The 18,179-nt window shown below is 43.1% G+C and overlaps 1 protein-coding gene across 4 annotated transcripts in view; it reads left to right on the forward strand.

The window, feature by feature from the left end:
- The window catches only part of FBXL13 (F-box and leucine rich repeat protein 13), a 197,825-nt gene that overhangs the window by 33,187 nt on the left and 146,459 nt on the right, over positions 1-18,179 (forward strand). For all 4 annotated transcript variants that reach the window (XM_084630203.1, XM_084630205.1, XM_084630204.1 and 1 more), the window contains one exon: positions 547-666. In XM_084630203.1, coding sequence (XP_084486329.1) covers positions 547-666 — 120 coding nt within the window. The remainder of the gene's footprint in view (positions 1-546; positions 667-18,179) is intronic.

An 18,179-nucleotide genomic window follows, 5' to 3' on the forward strand; every position in this document is an offset into this window, starting at 1 on the left:
CAGACCACACTTTTGGTAAGTCTGGGCTCCTTTAAGTCTTAAATTATAATAGGAAATAATTTAAAAAAGCCAGAGATACACAAACTGCTGCCTGAAAAATAACTGTGCTCATGGCGGAAAGGCACAATCTAAAACTGCTGCTTTTCTTCACCTGTTCTTTCCTTCTTCCTAATCTCCCTTTCCCATTTTCCTTCTCTTTCTCTTGCTTCCATCTTCCCCTTCTTCTTCTTTTTTACACAGCAAATAACGATATTTCTACTGAACTGTATGTACAAACTATTGTAAAACAGGTGTTCTAAAATGCACAGTACACGTATTTGTAAAATACTTCATGAACTTCATCATGATATTGTTGGAGTAATATGCATTGTTGTTATTTTATTAAGTAGATTTATAAATCTACATGAATTAAAAAAACTAATTTAATTTAGAAATGTTGATATATTAGTTGGGTCTTTTTAATATATCTCAGAACATATTCAGTTTACAAGAAAAGATGACACTTTAATCTGGATAAGGATACTTCTGTTGTGTTATTTTTTTCAGCGTTTGGTAAAAGGAGACCAGGAAGAATATTTTGATAAACAGGATGATGTACAATATTCTTCTACCTCAGAAACAGTCAAAGATGAAATATCAAATATACCTGAAAGAGCAATCCTACAGGTTGGTAAAAATTTGTGTACTTGATGGTGTTTTATTTGATACAGTGTTTAAAGAAAAGGACTGAATTATCTGTTAGTGATTGTGGCACTTTTTGCCAGTAAAACCCAGTGTGATGCAGATACAAACTTCACACTGACTAGGAAAGGGTTAATGAACTGCTGTGGGCTGAGTCTGCAGGAGGCATCAGGATTGGAGGGAGGGGTTAAAGATGGAGAGCCCAGCTCAGCCTGCAGGGAAGGAGAGCAGAACTCCAGCTCTCACTTCATGAGAGAAGCCTGTTTGAGAGACTGATGCCTGTCAGGGCCTCCCTGAGGAAAGGTAGGCAGGATGCAAGACTATTGTGGTGATTTGCTACCAATGCGTTGCTTGTTGTTGCTGGGTAAGACGGCAGCAGGTGGTGGCCCATCTGAAGCGGTAACAGCCAAATGAAAACCTTTTGTTTTGTTTACATAACTGGGGACCCAGCAAATGTTGGCTATGAGCCCAGGAGTGATCTAGGGTTGTCAACTCTCTAACTGCTGAAAATCAGACATCCTTGCCCCCACCCCTTGCCCAACCTCTTCCCCCTGAGGCCCTGCTCCTGGTCTGCCTCTTTCTCGAAGACTGTGCCCCCTGCTCAGCCTTTGTATTCATCTGGCACAATGGGAGCACCACAATGCATAGTTCAGTACAATTCTACATATTCTGTAAGGATAGCTGGTTTTAAATTGGGTTAAAAAATCAGGAGGATTAATAAAATGCAGTTGGGCATTGTCTGAAAAGTCAAACTTGTATTAAATGTTCCAGATCAAATTAGTAGGAGAAATGCATTGTGGGGGTTATTTTTTTGGATTTTGTAGTTTCTTAGGTTTATTGCTGTAATGACATTCTCAGTTGCATCTTCAAAGCATGCTCCACTCTCCTGCATCATGCGGGGGATATGGCCATGTTGGAGATGAGTGACATGGTCATCTTGGTGGAGTGGCAAGTCTCTGGGAGCCTGGTGGAGGGGATATCTAAAAGGCTATGAACCTTAGTTGGGGCATGAACCAACCTCTAATTGTTGCCCCTACTTGGGAACCCCATAAGAGCAATGTGATTTTTTTTCTTTGAACCTTCCTCTCATTGGAAGACAGTGGAGCAGAGAGGGGCGTCGGTCCCTGCAGCAAGGGGATGGGGAGAGGTATTGGGGGCACAGTGGGGCAGAAGAGGGGAATCAGTCCCCAGAGTGAGGGGCCACGGCGGGGACAATCAGGGCACAGCAGGGTGGAGGGGGGATTAGTCCCCAGAGTAAGGGGCTGGGGCAGGAAAATTGAGGCAGAGGATGGAGGGCAGACTGAACACTTCCAAATCTCCTTTTCGACTGGACTTTCTGGTCTAAAACTGAACATCTGGCAACCCTACCTGTCACACGCAGTTTACGCTAAGAAATTGACCCACTGCTATAAACTGTTATCATCAAGGGATCCCCTTGAACTGATGCTGAAAATGTTTTGACCTTTCCCGACACATTTACAAAGTTTTAGTTTGGCTTTGCTGTACAGAATCCACTCATTTTACGCAACAAAAAAATAAACATGTATTTTTGTAGGACAACTTGTTTTCTCTCTTGCATGCAGGTGTCCACTCATTTAAACATAAATACAGTTCACAGTGTAACCATGTTTTCAATTTTAACATCTGATCCTGTAAAGATTTATGCAGTAGTCCCACTGAAGTCACATCTGCAAGCCTTTGCTAGATCTGGTCTTAATTTCTAGATCCTGTCCATCAAAACTACAACAAACATTTAGTTCCTCTTTGAGTGACTGTCCACACGGATTTCACTCTTGGTTCCCCTGCATGGGAGACTGGATGCTCTTGGCCTGCACTGTCTGTTGGGGCCATGTCTGAACCCTAGATATCCTTGTGCTGTCCTTCCCCACTCGAGGGCATAAAGAGCAGAGGAGATCCATTTCCTTCTTAGGCCCAAGGCAGTGAGATGGAAAGTTGACTATGTTTGCTTTCTCTGCATATTGTGCTAGTGTAGTTATTATTTTGTATAGTTAGATAGTTATTCCCCATTGGCTAAAAGAATAAATTCTTAGTTGCAATTTAGGCTAGACTCCCACTCCTGTACAACTGTGCTAGCAACATGGCAGAAGCTAAATCTCCAGGATTCAAGACCTGACCCTCAGATGAATGATTGATGCCTGTGAGCAGCACTTCCACTGCTTGCCCAGCCTAGGAGAGGGACACTTTTTTTTCTGAGCTATGCTCCATGTATTGTTCCTTCTCTAAGTGAACTCATGAGCTGGAGAGCCTCATGAAGCCTGTCCTCCTCAAAGATTCAATGCTTGCCTCCTCAGACATTGAGAGGAAGGTCAGAGCTAGGCCATGTCACTGGTCGGTCCCTCTGTTATTTCTCCAGTGAGCCAAGATTTCAGCCTGAGCACCCAGACCCCTCCTTCTAAGAGGCTTACAGTTCTCTACCTGTATTCCAATGCCAATAACATGATGGGGGGGGAAAAGACAATTACTCCAGGGTTGGGCCAAGGCATAGGTCACTTTCTCCAATATCTAGTAAGTCAAGGCATGAGTCAGACTTCTGGCTCATCTTGGGCTCAGTCTCCTAAGGGTCAAAAGACTGACAAGACCCCTTCAAGTACCCTGGTACCGATTAGTAAGAATGCCACTGGACCCACTAAAATCAACGGCCAACACATATATTGGTACTGAACTTTGCACCAAGTCCTTGGTACCTAGAGCCTTGATACTAAGTACGTCAGTTCTTGGTATCTGCCATCTGTGTACTAGACATCTCAGACCCATGTTCCTTCATATCCAGTAAACTCTGCACTGGCTATATTAGTATCCAAATGATTTATGGTACCAAATTACTATAATTGTGGGCCTAGTACTTGAGTCATATCTCCTAGCGAGGCTGAAAGTGGTAATATCCAAGCTACTAATTTTTGAACTGTCAGTACCAGAAATTAAGGGGGTATCTCCAGTACTATCCTCTCCCACTCAGAGGCAGGGCACTCCACATAACATGGCCTCACCCTTGGATGAAATGTACTGCATAATCAACTGCCTCCAGATCTATGTGCCTCTCCCCAAAGAGGCAGTACAGGCCATTGCAGCTGTGTCAGCTGATGCAGCCTCAGATCCTAGAAAGGCAGGAAGAGGAAAATGAGGAAAAGATCCAACTGCTGCGTGGGGAAGAACACCTGGTCCCTGGTGCAATCTCCTTATCCTTCCCAGAGGATATCTTTCCATGAACTTTCCCATTCCTTCCTCAGTGGATTAAAGTGTCCCAGGAAGGACCTAGTCAAGCACATGGCAGAGACCCTGGATATATGACTGGAAGAAGAAACCATAAACTCCTGCACATCTTATAGCCTTCCATACCTGGCAGGTTTGCTTTGCCTATAAATGAGGGACTGTCGGAGCCTGTGAAAGACCTGTGGTACACACCAACATGTATTCCAGCCACATCCAAACAAGTTGACAGAATGTACTAGGTCCCCTCCAGGAGATTTTAATACCTTAATTCCCACTTGTTTGATTTTAGTGGCTTCTGTCCAGGAAAGGTCAAAATAACAAGGAACTCACAAATCCTTAACCAGAGAGAAGAACCCAAAGAAGTTAGATCTCTTTGCATGTAAGGTGTACTCCTTTGCCACTCTCTAAATGCATGTGATTAATTCTCAGGCCAACATCTCCAGGTATGATTACTTAAACAGGGGGATAAGTTGTCTCAGTTTGTGAACAAGTTACCAAAGGAACATCAAGAGGAACTGATAGAGGAACAGTTGATTTGCTTGCACTTCCTTACGGTATCCCTATAACCTACTGTGTACAAAGAGTACATGACAGCAAGGGTATTGAAATTTGCATCTATGCAGCAGACAGTGCCTGGACATGTTTCTCAGAGTCCCACAAAAAGTCCTCTCCTGCTGGAAAGACTCTTCAGGTATGCAACAGGGTACTATTCTCTGCACTTCTTCCTACCAAAACTCGAGTGAGAGATGCCTCCACTCGGGAATGGGGGCTACTTTAGGTCACCTCCAGTTTCAGGAATGATGGAAGCTTGATGTCACATAAACATCCTACAGCACATAGCCATCTGCTTGACATGCAAAGCAGTCTACATCTTCTCCAGGGGTTCACAGCATAAGTGACGACAGAACACCAAAGCTATATATTGTGTCAACAAGATGATCTCCACTTTGTCAGGATGTAATTTGGCTCTGGAAGTGTCCTTTCCAGATCAAACCACACCAGTGGAGGCTCTGCACCTCCATCCCCTCCCATTTCACTTTATTTACAGAGTTGTTAGACATTTTGGGGAGCCCTCTGAACTTGGTATTCCAGTACAACTGTCTCTCCCTTTCCTTCTCTCTTGTCAGCCCTGTCCCAAGAGCATCTCCCATGTCTTGAAGAGAGTATGGTCACTTACCTTACAGTCACTAAAGTTCTCTGAGAGGTGTTGTCTACATAGATTCCAGGACCCACTCTTCTTCCCCGTACTGTGGAGTCTTGCTTCTCTGAAATTCTGTTTTGGTGAAGGAACTGTGGAAGACTTGGATCAGTCTGCCTTTTATCCGATCAGGTGTGTGTATGTGGTGGGGCTGGGGAGGATGTTTAGAGTGCAGGCATGGCTCCAATGGATATTGCTGGCCAAAAGATCTAAGATCATGTAAATGGTATGCATGCACATCAAGAGAGGAATCCATGTGGACAACACCTCTCAAAGAACCACCGTTAATTTAAGGTAAATAATGGTTCTTTTTGTTTTAGATCTCATTATACATTGGTTATAAAACAAAGCCATTGTATAATTTTTCTCTTTATTCAGTTTTTGTTGATTTTATAGCATATATAGATCACCAATACAGTTAACACTTAGCAGCTACTGAATGCATCCATTTATAGAGAAATACCAACTCTGAGGTCTGGAGCTGGGACATGAGATGGCTTGGCACAGAGACTGCTTACATCACTTTGTAAATTTTGTCTTTTTATGGAAAGAATGGAGTGCAAAGTGAGGATTCTGTTGCTGGGTTGGAGTCAATAGACTGCTGAACTAAAAAAATAGAAACTTGGGTGATTCTTGGAACTTTCAGGTCCTATTGCTGAAACATGGTACATACAAATATGATACCATAGTGAGAAAAATGATCAGTTTCATGTATTTATCCTTATTTTATATAGTTACATCTTTTTATCACATATTACCTAAAGTCAGCCCCTTATCAGATTGTGAGCACAATTTGCCAGCAAGATTTTCCTAGGAGGTTACAGTTCTTTTGATTCTGTTTTTTGGGATTTGATCTTCTAAAAGATTCACATCTACTTAATAAACTGAATCTTTATTTCACCTTCCCTTCCTCAGTGATCTGTGGCAATTAACTGAAAATAAGGTACCATCCATAAACAGTCTTGTTTTCCTGTAGTAGAGAGCTGTGGCTTTCTCTTTTCCCCAGGCTATGCAGTTGTAAGATAAAGAGCATTGAACATACAATATAGCATCTATGCCTGCTTGAAGGAGGCTAGTGTCTAAGCGATTTCTTATGTTTTCATTAGTGGAACTAGGATTTTTCATGTCCCCCTGTGATACTCCCCAGGGTAGCATCTGGACTGTTGAACAGCTGTGTCCCCTCAGCTCTCCAGCCTGGGATGCCCTTTACGCTACTTTGATCGTGAACAACCACCCCTCCAGGTCCTGTCCACACACAGCCTCTAGTACGTAACTTGCTCCCAGTATGAGTGCTCCTCGCTAGCCACTCATGAATTACATATAGGGTAACACCAGCATATTCTTAGTCCCAGCCTTGCTTTCCAGAAATGTGCATCTTATACTGCTCAATACCCTCCTGGACAGTACAAGGTCATAGAAAGTCCATCATTCCATCAAAGGAAAATGATTGTGCACCAGCCTTGTTTTCTCAAGTAGAGACTCCCAAACACTTCAGTCCAAGCATACACTGGTTTATGTAAAACAATAAAACATGTTTATTAACTACAGAAAGAGAGACTTCTGTAGTTAATGGGTTGGGCTAGATGACCTCCTGAGGTCCCTTCCAACCCTGATATTCTGTGATTTTAAGTGGTACAAGTGATAAGGCATAAAAGTCAGAATTGGTTACAAAAGAAATAAAAAGGTAAAATTGCAAGCTATTTCCTAACTTTAACAAGCGAATAGGTTTAAAAGCAAAAGGGTCTGTCTCACCATAATCTGTAGGCAATTTCATAGGCTGGGTCTTCTTCCAGCCTGGGACCCTATATTACTCTGAAATATGAATGTCTGTTTATTGACTCAAATGGCTAATAGCATATTTTTATGCAATTAAATCATGCATCAGATAGGTTACTTCTGTATTTCCTATCTGTCTAACTATTTTTCTGAATTTACTGATGTTTTTAAAGGAAGGCAAATGCTAGATTAACTTTTCAACATGTTACTAGATTTCATTTTTTGAACCCTGGAAATAATTACTTTGCAATATGTTGAGATTTATACAATTCAGCAGACTAATGTTTTCAAGAGATATAATTAGAAACAGCAGTTTGGAAATTGAGACAATTTGATGTTAGGCATAATTTACTAGATATATAATTATAGGTTTGTATTTACTGCATTTTTATATTGTTACATCAGCTTGTGAAAACAAAGTATTAGGGCGTTATTTAACAGGCTAATTAAGTGGGTATATTGTATCTGTTAAGTAATATGTAAATTTCAAAGCCTTCTTAGTTACCAGCTGGTACAGATAATCAGCTTAGCAGTCACAGACAAAGGTCTTTGCAATAAGTGTGATACTCAGGTTCCCTGCCAGATAACTTGGATATTGATTTTGTTCCATGTAGTCCTGGCAGGAAACACAACGGAAGGAAATCATGTGTTGATGAATTTGGCAAGCGTGCACTCTCTTCTGGATGAAAAATACAGCTGTATTAAGAAGACTTAAAGTTGTTATATTGTTTAATACCGTAGGAAGTACAATGTTACTCTTTAGTAGGAATATCACTTCTTTTTCCCATAAAGTATTAAATAATAATGTTACATAAATTTTTCTGATGTGAAAAACTCCACAACCACTAACTACTAATCCTACAATTTCCTATGCTGTAAAAGCAAAATTATAGTTTAGTGGATGGATTTTGTCCCCACAAGAACAGCTAGCTCATATTGCTAAATCATGCCTAGTTGATTCTAGTTCTCTATTTTGTTGTTGTTAGACTTTTATTACTTTTACCATAAAAGAAAGTACAGTAGAGCCTGGCTAATCTGCATTTTGCTAATCCACACACTTCCTATTCTCACAAATAAAGTATTCTCTGTACACTTTCTGATCAAACGTTTGATAACAGAGTTTGAATGCAGTTTGATATTAGTTTCTTTGGCAAAATGTGTATTGAAGATCTTTTCTCTATTATGTTGTATTTTCAATAACTAAAATGATATAGAAGTGTCAAACACTGGAGTTGGTGATGAACAAGTTATCAAAATTCAATTTAAGGCATTGGTGCCCAAACTTTTCCTGTCATGCCCTGCCTTACCAGTAATGGATCTGGGGCTAGAAGTGGAGCTGGCCTGGGTGTGGAGAGGGAATGAGGGCTGAGGAGTGGAGCTTTGGCTCTGGGGCAGAGCAGAGCTAACACTGGAGCTGGGTTGGGGGCAGAGCGGGGGTGGAATGGAGCTGTGGTTGGGGGGAGGAGCGGAGCTAGGGCTGAAGCTGGGCTGGGAGCAGAGCAGGGGGCAGAGTGGAGCTGTGGCTGGGGCCAGAGTGGGGCTGGGTGGTGCTCCCTCCCTGCCCTCCGTGGGGGCTGGCCTGGGCCCCGCCATGCACCCATCCATAAATGTTCCTCCATACCCCCCTAGGTAGGCACGCCCCACAGTTTGGGGACCACTGATTTAAGGAGTGTATTTTATTTTCTGATTAAGTAATTTTAAATGGTTGTGTCTATTAGGTGGTAACACACAAATCAAATCAGCATTGAGAACTTTTGGAATAGTTGCTCAAGCAAGGACTTGTTAATCTTTATGCCTGTTTTATGTCAATTTCATTTGGCTATAACAGATCAAAAATCTGTCTTAAAATAAGACAGATTTCGAACCTTTTTAGGGTTCACACTGTGTTCACATCAAAATGGGGCACAAGTTTAAAAATTATGTTAATAAGTTTGTTAATTATCTTCTATGAATGCTTGCCTTTATAGATGTAATTATAATACTTGGGGATGCATACACCTTGTTGGAACATACTTAATATCAAACTGAAATCATACTTCATATAATGACATACTTAATGCAATATTGTTATAGTTATTGTCTGTCCCAGGATATTAGAGAGACAAGGTAGGTGAGGTCATACATTTTATTGGACCTACTTCTGTTGGTGAGAGAGACAAGCTTTTGATTTTACATAGCGCTCTTCTTCAGATCTGGGAAACGTACTCAAAGTGTCAGAGCAAAATACAAGGTAGAACAGATTGTTTAGCATAAGTAGTTAACAAATATTTCAAGGGACCATTTATGGTGAAGTGGTGCATTAATACCCATTCGGTCATAGGAGGGAAGGGAAGTGGGGGGTGGAGTGGGGGAAGGCAGCTGGCTGGGTTATTAGTGAGTAATAGATTGTTATAAAAAGCCATAAATCCAGTGTCTCAATTCAGTCCATGATTTTTAATGTCTTGCAAAGTTATGAATTTAAGCAGCCAGGCTTGACTTTTGAAAGTGTTGTGCAACTTTCCTTTGAGGATGAGCACTGATTGGTCAGATATAGAGTGATCTCCAAGCTGAGAAGCATCTCCAAGCATCAGAAGCAAGCTCCCCACAGACCAGGACACACCAACTCCAAGCAGCACCAGACTCTGCCAGAACAACAGATGCAAAACCTGCAGATGTATCTCCACTGCTACAATGATCAATACCCCACACAATACACCTTTCAAGATCCATGGGTCCTACACATGCTCATCACAACATGTGGTGACTTCATCCAGTGCACTAAATGCCCCGATAACAACTACAGTATGTTGGTGAAACTAGACAATCTCTATGGTCTCAAATGAACTCATACAGGAAAACGATAAAAACCAAAAACACCATATCATCTGTGGGTGAACATTTTTCACAAAGAGATCAGGTATAGAGTGATTGATCAGTCTTTATCCTCAAAGGAAACGTACACAACACTTTGAGAAAATAAACCTGGGAGCTTAAATTCATAACTTTGCAAGACACTAAAAATCATGGACTGAATAGAGCCACTGTATTTATGGCTTTTTATAACAATCTGTATAACCCACTAACAACTCCCTGCCAGCTGCCTCCCCACCCTTTCTCCCGTCCCCCCCTCTGACTGATGCCATGTTACCTGGAATGGTCCCTTGAAATGTGTGTTAACTACTTATGCTGAAAAACAATCTCTTCCTCCTTGTATTTAGGTGTGACACTCTGAGTATGTTCCCCAGACCTGCAGAAGAGTTCTGTGTAAGTTTGAAAGCTGGTCTCTCTCACCAACAGAAATTGGTCCGATAAAAGATATTACCTCACTCACTTTGTCATACTTAATGAAACACAGTGTATTGTGTATATTGTTTTCTGAAAATTGTAAATGAATAAAATGGAAATATTTTTCTATGAAACATATAACTAGTCTTTGGAATTCACTCCCAGAGCTTATTATTGAGATGAATACCGTAATAGGTTTCTGAGGCATTTATATAAATAACAGCAGAATATTTCATTACAATAGATAGCTTTTCTAATTTATCCTATCAATTATCATACTTCTAGGTGTAATTGCATACTTCTGGTTGAAATTAGAATGCATTTTTTTGCATCTAGTATATTTTTGCACAATTACAGTAGGTGCATAACAGGCATTATCTCTTCCTCATGTGCTAGTTGCTTTAGGAGACTTGAAGACTTTTTGGACTAGTGGTCTAGTTCTTTTAGACTGTTTTTGTGTCTCATTTACATGTGCTTCAAAAAAGTCTTCAGGTTTGTAGCGGGTGTTTTAGTTTTTTATACCTATTGTGGTAAACCCAGGACAAACTGCTACAAAAGGGGGGTAGTAATTAATCCCAGAGGATTAAAAGGCCCCTCCCTATCCACTGAGGAGAGACAACCATGGGGCAATAAGGTTCAGCTGGAAAAGGGGTTGCTAGGGAACCAATTAGGTTCAGCTGACTCCAACTACTTGGGACCTTTTTAAACCCTCCCCTGGTTGGTAGGAGTGAGGGGAGTAGGGAAGTTACTAGTAGGCTGCTTACAGCAAGACACCAAACCTCCCTAGTAGGGAGGCTGCACTTGCTCCCCAGAAGGGAAGGAAAACAAGCACAAGGGACTGACTGAGGAGAGGAGTAGCAGGACCCTGTGCCACCTATAAGGATTCACCTTGCCCCAAACCTGAATCTCCAAGGCTAAAAAGGACTGAGCCTACTGAGGCGAACAAGGTATTTTGCCACCCTACATATGTAAGTGCCTATATGTTTTAGCATATTATCTAAGGACTCATGCCTACAAATGCTTATGGGTGTGTGAAATGGCCTTCTCACCCCTGGGGTGCCACTTGGAACTGGGGTACCACTGAGCCCTTTGACACACCAGCCTGGGTTCCCTTCACACTATTGCTGAGGGAAGCCAGCCAAGCCTTCCCTCAGGCTTCAGACTGCACTTTACCAGCACACATACAAGTAGGGGGACATGCAGCTGCAGAAACATACAGAGATGCTGTGATCAGCTCTGCATGGGAAGATTCAGCTAAGGAATTGCCCAGGACTCAAGTCCATGCCTCTAGAGGGTAGACCCATAATTCTACTGTCTTGTGCTGCACAGAGAACTATATAATGTAAGCTCATGAAATTTGCCTCTGTGCCTGCAAGGGCTGGGGAGGAGATACAAGCGAAAGGAGGACGCTCAGGCCTAAGAATAGTAAACTATGCTTTACTGAAGGAAGGAAGAACTTATGCTCCAATCTTTGTGGGGAGCCCCTAGGACATGTGGAAGGGCTGCAGGGGACTCTGGCCATTTGGGACATTTGACCAGGCAGGACTCTGCTGGGGGGAGTCCTCTGCAGTGCTATATTCTTATATGTAAGAATATATTCTTATATGTATGATTAATGCTTATTACATTAACTTGTTTACAGGCAAAAATATGCTGAGCTGTGCTACAATATCTTTTGGCAGGGTCTGTCGGACAAAGTTCATTAAAACTGCCTGCATCCTCCGCTTACATCCAGTCACATACTCAGTCCACCACTTAGCTCCTCGCCAATCTTCCGCAACCTTGCCCCTACAGCCTCCTCCCTCAATGTAGAGAAAGATCTGCAACAGCTTTTTGCCTCCCAGTTATGAATTCCACACACTGGGTTTTAGACCAAACAAAAAAGTTTATTAACTTCAAAAGAGAGATTGTAAGTGATTATAAGTGATAGCAAACAGCTCAAAGCAGATTATCCAGCAAATAAAAGAAAGCTCAATCTAAGCTTAAAATACTAAAGAAACTGGTTACAAGTAGTAATTTCTCACCCTAAATGTTGTTTTAGGCAGGTGGCAGAGATTCTTAAAGGCCAGCTGCACTTGCCTGCAGCTTAAAACTTCAGATACTTCATTCACAGGCTAGACAACCTTCCAGCCTGGTTCTCCCCTCATTCAATCTTTTTTCTTAGATGTTTACAGCTGTCCTCTTCGGTGAGGATTCTGTGAAGAACCAACCCTGATTATGTCACTCCCATGCCTTAAATAGGTTTTACATATGGCAGGAATCCTTTGTATTCCAGGGTGATTCCCACCCCAGTCAGTGGAAAAATACTAGTATTATCATGGTGTGCAGTATCAGGTGAGTTGATCACATGATCCTGCAGCCATAACTCAAAGGCTGTTTCACAGAGTTGCCAGGAAGGCTCCCTGGTGGGAGATTAGCATCTTCAAAGACCTATTTTTCCTAATGCCCCTTCCCGGCCAGCCATTTAGACTGATTACATTCTGTCCGGTGAGTGTTCCCCAGGTGTAAACACACTTGTAATGGATGCATAGACAATATTCCTAACTTCAGATACAAAAATGATACATGCCTACAAGTAGGATAATCATGTTTAGTAAATCATAACCTTTCCAATGATATCTCAAATGCCTTATCTTGCACAAAATACATCATAATTAGGCAATACTCATAATAATATTACTGTGGAGAATATGGGGCATAATGCCACACCTCTCCCCTTAGATTACAGCCAGAGGGTTACTCACTGACTAATTCAAAGTCAGTGTGCCTAATGTCCTCCGTAGGTCTTGGTTACACAACTTCCAAGTGTTAACAAGCATTGTAGTAAGAAAAGAGGACTTGTGGCACCTTAGAGACTAACAAATTTATTTGAGCATAAGTTTTCGTGAGCTACAGCTCACTTCATCGGATGCATTCAGTGGAAAATACAGTGGGGAGATTTATATACACAGAGAACACGAAACAATGAGTGTTACCATACACACTGTAACAAGAGTGGTAAGGTGAGTGTTGTTCATAGGCTTTTTTGCGAAGTTCTGTGTTTCTTTTTCCAAGTTGTCTGAAAGCATTCTAGTGTGCAGCATTGTTAACACAGTGCCAATATCAATATCCTCTAGAGTGTAGCCACCAATGCCATGAGATGAAGTACCTCAGTTTCCCCTTCCACACAGCAGTCTAGGTTTATTATGCTTTTTCTGCTGTGCCAAGCTCTAAGCTCGTTTACAGGTATTAGCTGAGAAGCAGTATTCTTATAGGAATACCACTCCTAGCATGTACAAATTTTTTTCAAAAATTATGCATGTCATCAGTATTATCAATGACACTCATATCTTTAGTATTCACATTCTGTCTTAAAGAGACAGAATTAGTTTTCACATGTACATTAGGAACAGCATTTTGCAAAAGTGGGACCTGGATTGGGGCATCGTCTGCCACCCCTCTCCCTGTTCCCAAGAGGTCCGTTGTATGACTGCTCCCCTCCGGGACGTCAGTTACACAGTTCCCTCTTAAAACCTGAGTCACAGGTTGGGTGCCTGGGAGCACAGATGCTGGAACAGCTGCTCAGTTCTGGGCAAACCCTTCTCTGTGTAAGCAGTGTCAGGATGAGCTCCACCCTGATATCTGGTGGTGAGGTGTGGCAAGTTGTGGAAAAGAACTTCAGGGGCAGATCTCATTTGCATAGGCACACCCACCACGCCTAGAATGAGACCATAGCTGCCCAAATGGTCACTTTGGCTGCTGTGGGATCCCCAGTGTCTCTGTTATTGGGGCAGGAAGAATAAATTGTTATTACCCTGATTATGGGAACTGTGCTTGGAACTGTACGTGGCCTTTTGTTACGATGGAGGGATTCACCATCATCTAAGTAGCACTCGCTAGGCAAGGGTCATGGGTTCCAAAACTGTGTGAATGGAGAGAGGCTGGGGACAAGTATTAATACTTGGTGGCATGGGCCCCTTGGTGAGGGCCTTACATGCTGATTGCACTTCCTCCTCTCTCCACTGTGGAATATCAGAGCTAATTTTGATTTCATTAGAAGTCTAGTTATAGGCTGCTGAGCTCACTTTGGGCTGACAGTGCACCAGCACTGGGGCTCCCCTACTATAAGCTGAATTCACCTAAGAGCTGAAATCACTGAGTGTTGTGTTAAGTAGTGGGGGAGCCTGACGATATATTGTGGAGCAGTTTGCGGGACGGCTGGTGAAGCAGTTCGACATGGAGCAGTGTGTGGATGGCAGGAGCTGCTTGTGGGCCGTGGAGCTGAGCGAAGGAGTTCGTGGGGCGGCTGGTGGAGCGGAGCGCAGCTGAGCGAAGGAGTTCGTGGGGCGGCTGGTGGAGCGGAGTGCAGCTGCGCGAAGGAGTTTTGTGGGGCGGCTGGCGGAGTGGAGCGGAGCGCCGCTATGGAGCTATGGGGCGGTCAGCTTCAGATCACGTAAGGTGCCTCTTACCCCCGTCCCATTTCCACCCAGGTTGGGAGGTAAAGCTCCGCCGATAAACTTTCGAACTCTGGGGCTGCCCTGACCAGGGACAGAGACTTTTGGGGCATTGGACTTTTGGGGTTGCTGGACTCAAGAACCAAAGGGAAAAGGGCATGCCCCAATTTGCCTGGGGTGGGGTTGTTTTTGCTCATGGGTTGTGTTATGAATCCGGTTGGTGGTGTTTCCCCAACATAATGCCACATTGTTTCTCTCTGTTATTAAAAGACTTTTGCTACACTCAGACTATGTGCTTGCGAGAGGGGAAGTATTGCCTCTTGGAGGCGCCCAGCGGGGGTGGTATATATTTGTCCCAGGTCACTGGGTGGGGGCTCGAGCCGGTTTGCATTGTGTTATTGGAATGGAACCCCTAGATATTGAACCCGGCCCTTGTTGCTGCCAACTCTGACGGGCAGAAGGGTTACATCTGTAATCAGTGAGGAGACATTCCTGTACTCTCCCAAATTCCTTCTGAACTTCCTTCTCTGGGCCCCCCTCTAAGACACACCCTGTTTGGCCATGGGCTCACCGCTAACAGCCAGAACAGTCCTGTCACTGGTAAGCGCTACACCCTCCTCCCTCTTTGAATTGGGCTTGTCTCCAGCTACAGAGCCCAAGGAACTCTCACCCACCTCGGTCTCTCTCGGATTCCATCCCCCTCCTTTGGGCTTCCACCTAGGACACATCCTCCTATACATTCTAGAGTGAGGTCTGTCCCTTGCTTAACTGCAAGCTGCTGTCAGCCAGGAACCTGGACAGTTTTCTCAGACAGGCAAAATGTTCCCTTCCCCCCTGGAGCAAATGCCAGCATAATACTCAACAAGGTCAAACATTTCTTTAAAGCTTTCAATCCTTTTTCCCATTAGATCTTTCATCTGGTTCTGCTTCTCTAGCAAGCCCAGTTGGTGTGCTCGCGCTCTCTCTCTCTCCTACATGACTAACTTCTGGATCTTAATTTCTTTGTCAGCCCCTATCTGTTTTAATTCCATAGCTCTCTGGCATGCAGCTTCTTGCCTGGCATTCTCTGCTTCTATGGTTCTTCGGTGTGCAGCTTCTTGCGCATTAATCTCCATTTGTTTTAATTCTGTGTCTTTTTTTCTTCTTTCTTCTGCCTGAATTCTCAAAAGCTTCAGTTTCACAATTGTTTCACTGTTTTCACTCATCTTGTTACTTTGCTTATTTCAGGTAAGGAAAGTAGGGACAGAAAACAGAAAATAACAAACTGGTAACCATTTTGACTGATCTCTAGCGAACACACTTAAAACTTGCTTAAAATCACCACAAGTGTCTCATAGCAACAAGCTGTGCAAATCGCCCTGATCACTGTGACTGGTTCCCCCCTGCGGTGCCACTTGGAACTGGGATACCACTGAGCCCACCAGCCTGTGCTCCCTTTACGCTGTACTGGTGTGACAGGCCCTCAGGCCCCCACCAGCACACATACAGGTAGGGACACACCCAGCTGCAGCCACACACACACATGCTGAGATCAACTCTGCATGGGAAAGCTCAGCTAAGGCACTTTCCGGTTCCTAAGAACCCCCACCCCCGGAGTGTAAACCTACAATTATAAGGTCTTGCGCTGCACACAGATCTGTACAGCGTAAGCTAATGAAATTTGCCACCTCTCTCAATGTGGAGGAAGATAGGCAACAGCTTTTTGCCCCCTCCTTTCTCCCTCCCCCCACCGGTAATGATTTCCACACACTGGTCTTAGACAAGACACAACAAGTTTATTAACTACAAAAGATTGATCTATTTGCTATCCCTTATAATCACTTAAAATCTAAGAGGATTACCTAGCAAATAAAACAAAATGCTATCTAAGCTTAATATATTAAATAAATTAGGTATAAGTAGCAAATTCTCACCCTAAATGTTGTTCTAAGCAGATTGCAGAAATTCTTGAAGGCAAACTGCACTTGTTTGCAGCTTAAAACTCCAGTTAGTCTTTTCACAGACTAGACAACCCTCTAGCCTGGGTTCAGCCCTTCTACCCTAGTTCAGTCTTTTGTTTCTCAGGGGTTTCCAGCAGTCTCCTTTCTTGGACAGGGAGTCAGTGAGGAATGAACCATGATGATGTCACTCCCCTGCCTTAAATAGCTTTTGCATATGTCAGGAATCCTTTGTCTCTCAGTTTGATTCCCACACCTGGTCAGTGGAGAAACACTAGTATTATCATGGACTCCAGTACAGGTGAGTTGGTCCCATGTCCCTGTAGGGCCACTGCAGCCATGACTCAGAGGCTGTTTGCAGCAGCCCCAAGAAGGCTTCCCAGGAAGGCTCCTCAGTGGGAGATTAGCAACTTCAAAGACCTATTGTTTTCCTTAATGGGCCTTCCCAGCCAGCCATCTAGACTGATTGCATTCTCTCTAGTGGGCATTCCCCAGGTGTGTAAACACTTCTAATAGATGCATAGACAATATTCCTAACTTCAGATACCAAAATGATACATGCTTACAGGTAGGATAATCATATTCAGTAAATCATAAACTTTTCAGTGATATCTCACATGTCTTATTTTGCACAAAATACATCATAATTATGCCATACTCCTATCATAATAATATTACTATGAAGTATAATGCCACAAAGATGACCACCCTTGCCTCAAAAATCCCTTCCCTGAAGGAAGGTGACTGGTTTACGTTCCTCAATTTGAAGGATGCCTATTTTCATATAGACATTCACTCGGTGGACAGGAGACTTCCACATTTTACGGTGCGCCCAGAGCATTTTCAATACAAAGTGCTCCCTGTCAGCCTCTCGATGGCCCTGAGGGTTTTTATGAGCGTATTGTCCATGATAGCAGCATACCTCTGCAGACATGGCAGCCCCATATTTCTCTACCTAGATGATTGGTTGGTCACAGGATGGTAGTATCAGGAAGTACAAGCACTGGTCACCTCCTCACTTGACCTATTTCATGCGTTGGGACTTCAGGTAAATTCAGAAAATATGGAATTTATTGGAATGACTCTGAACTCAATGAAGATAAGAGCTTACTTACATGAAAACAGGTTCCTTGCAATGAGTGACCTTATCAGCCAGGTTTGACTCAGCCCTCAGGTGATGACCTGGTACTGCTAAGTCATACGGCCACATGTACCTGCATAACCCATTTGCAAGGCTTCACTTGCAGTGCCTGCAAGCCTAGTTGTGTAAGGTCTACTCTCCAAGCAGGCACTCTCAGGACCAATGGGTCTTGCTTCCCTAGAATGTCCTGACATCACTTATCTGTTAGGGGTTCTTACCATGCCCACATCACCTACAAAGACAATCATAACGTAAGAATGGCTATACTGAGTCAGACCAACGGTCCATCTAACCCAGTGTCCTGTCTTCTGACAATGGCCAGTGCCAAATGTTTCAGAGGTAGTGAACAGAACAGGGCAATTTATTAAGATACCACTGGATTCCTTGTTTTTGTGGATACAGACTAACACAGCTACCCCCGATACATATAAGTACTGCCCTGAATAGGGGATAGACTTAAGTACATTCTTAAGTGTTTTCCTGAATTGAAGCTTGATAGATCTGGCTCTAAGTGGACT

Source organism: Lepidochelys olivacea (genome assembly GCF_965140295.1).
Source record: "Lepidochelys olivacea isolate rLepOli2 genome assembly, chromosome: 1".
NCBI lineage: Eukaryota > Metazoa > Chordata > Testudines > Cheloniidae > Lepidochelys > Lepidochelys olivacea.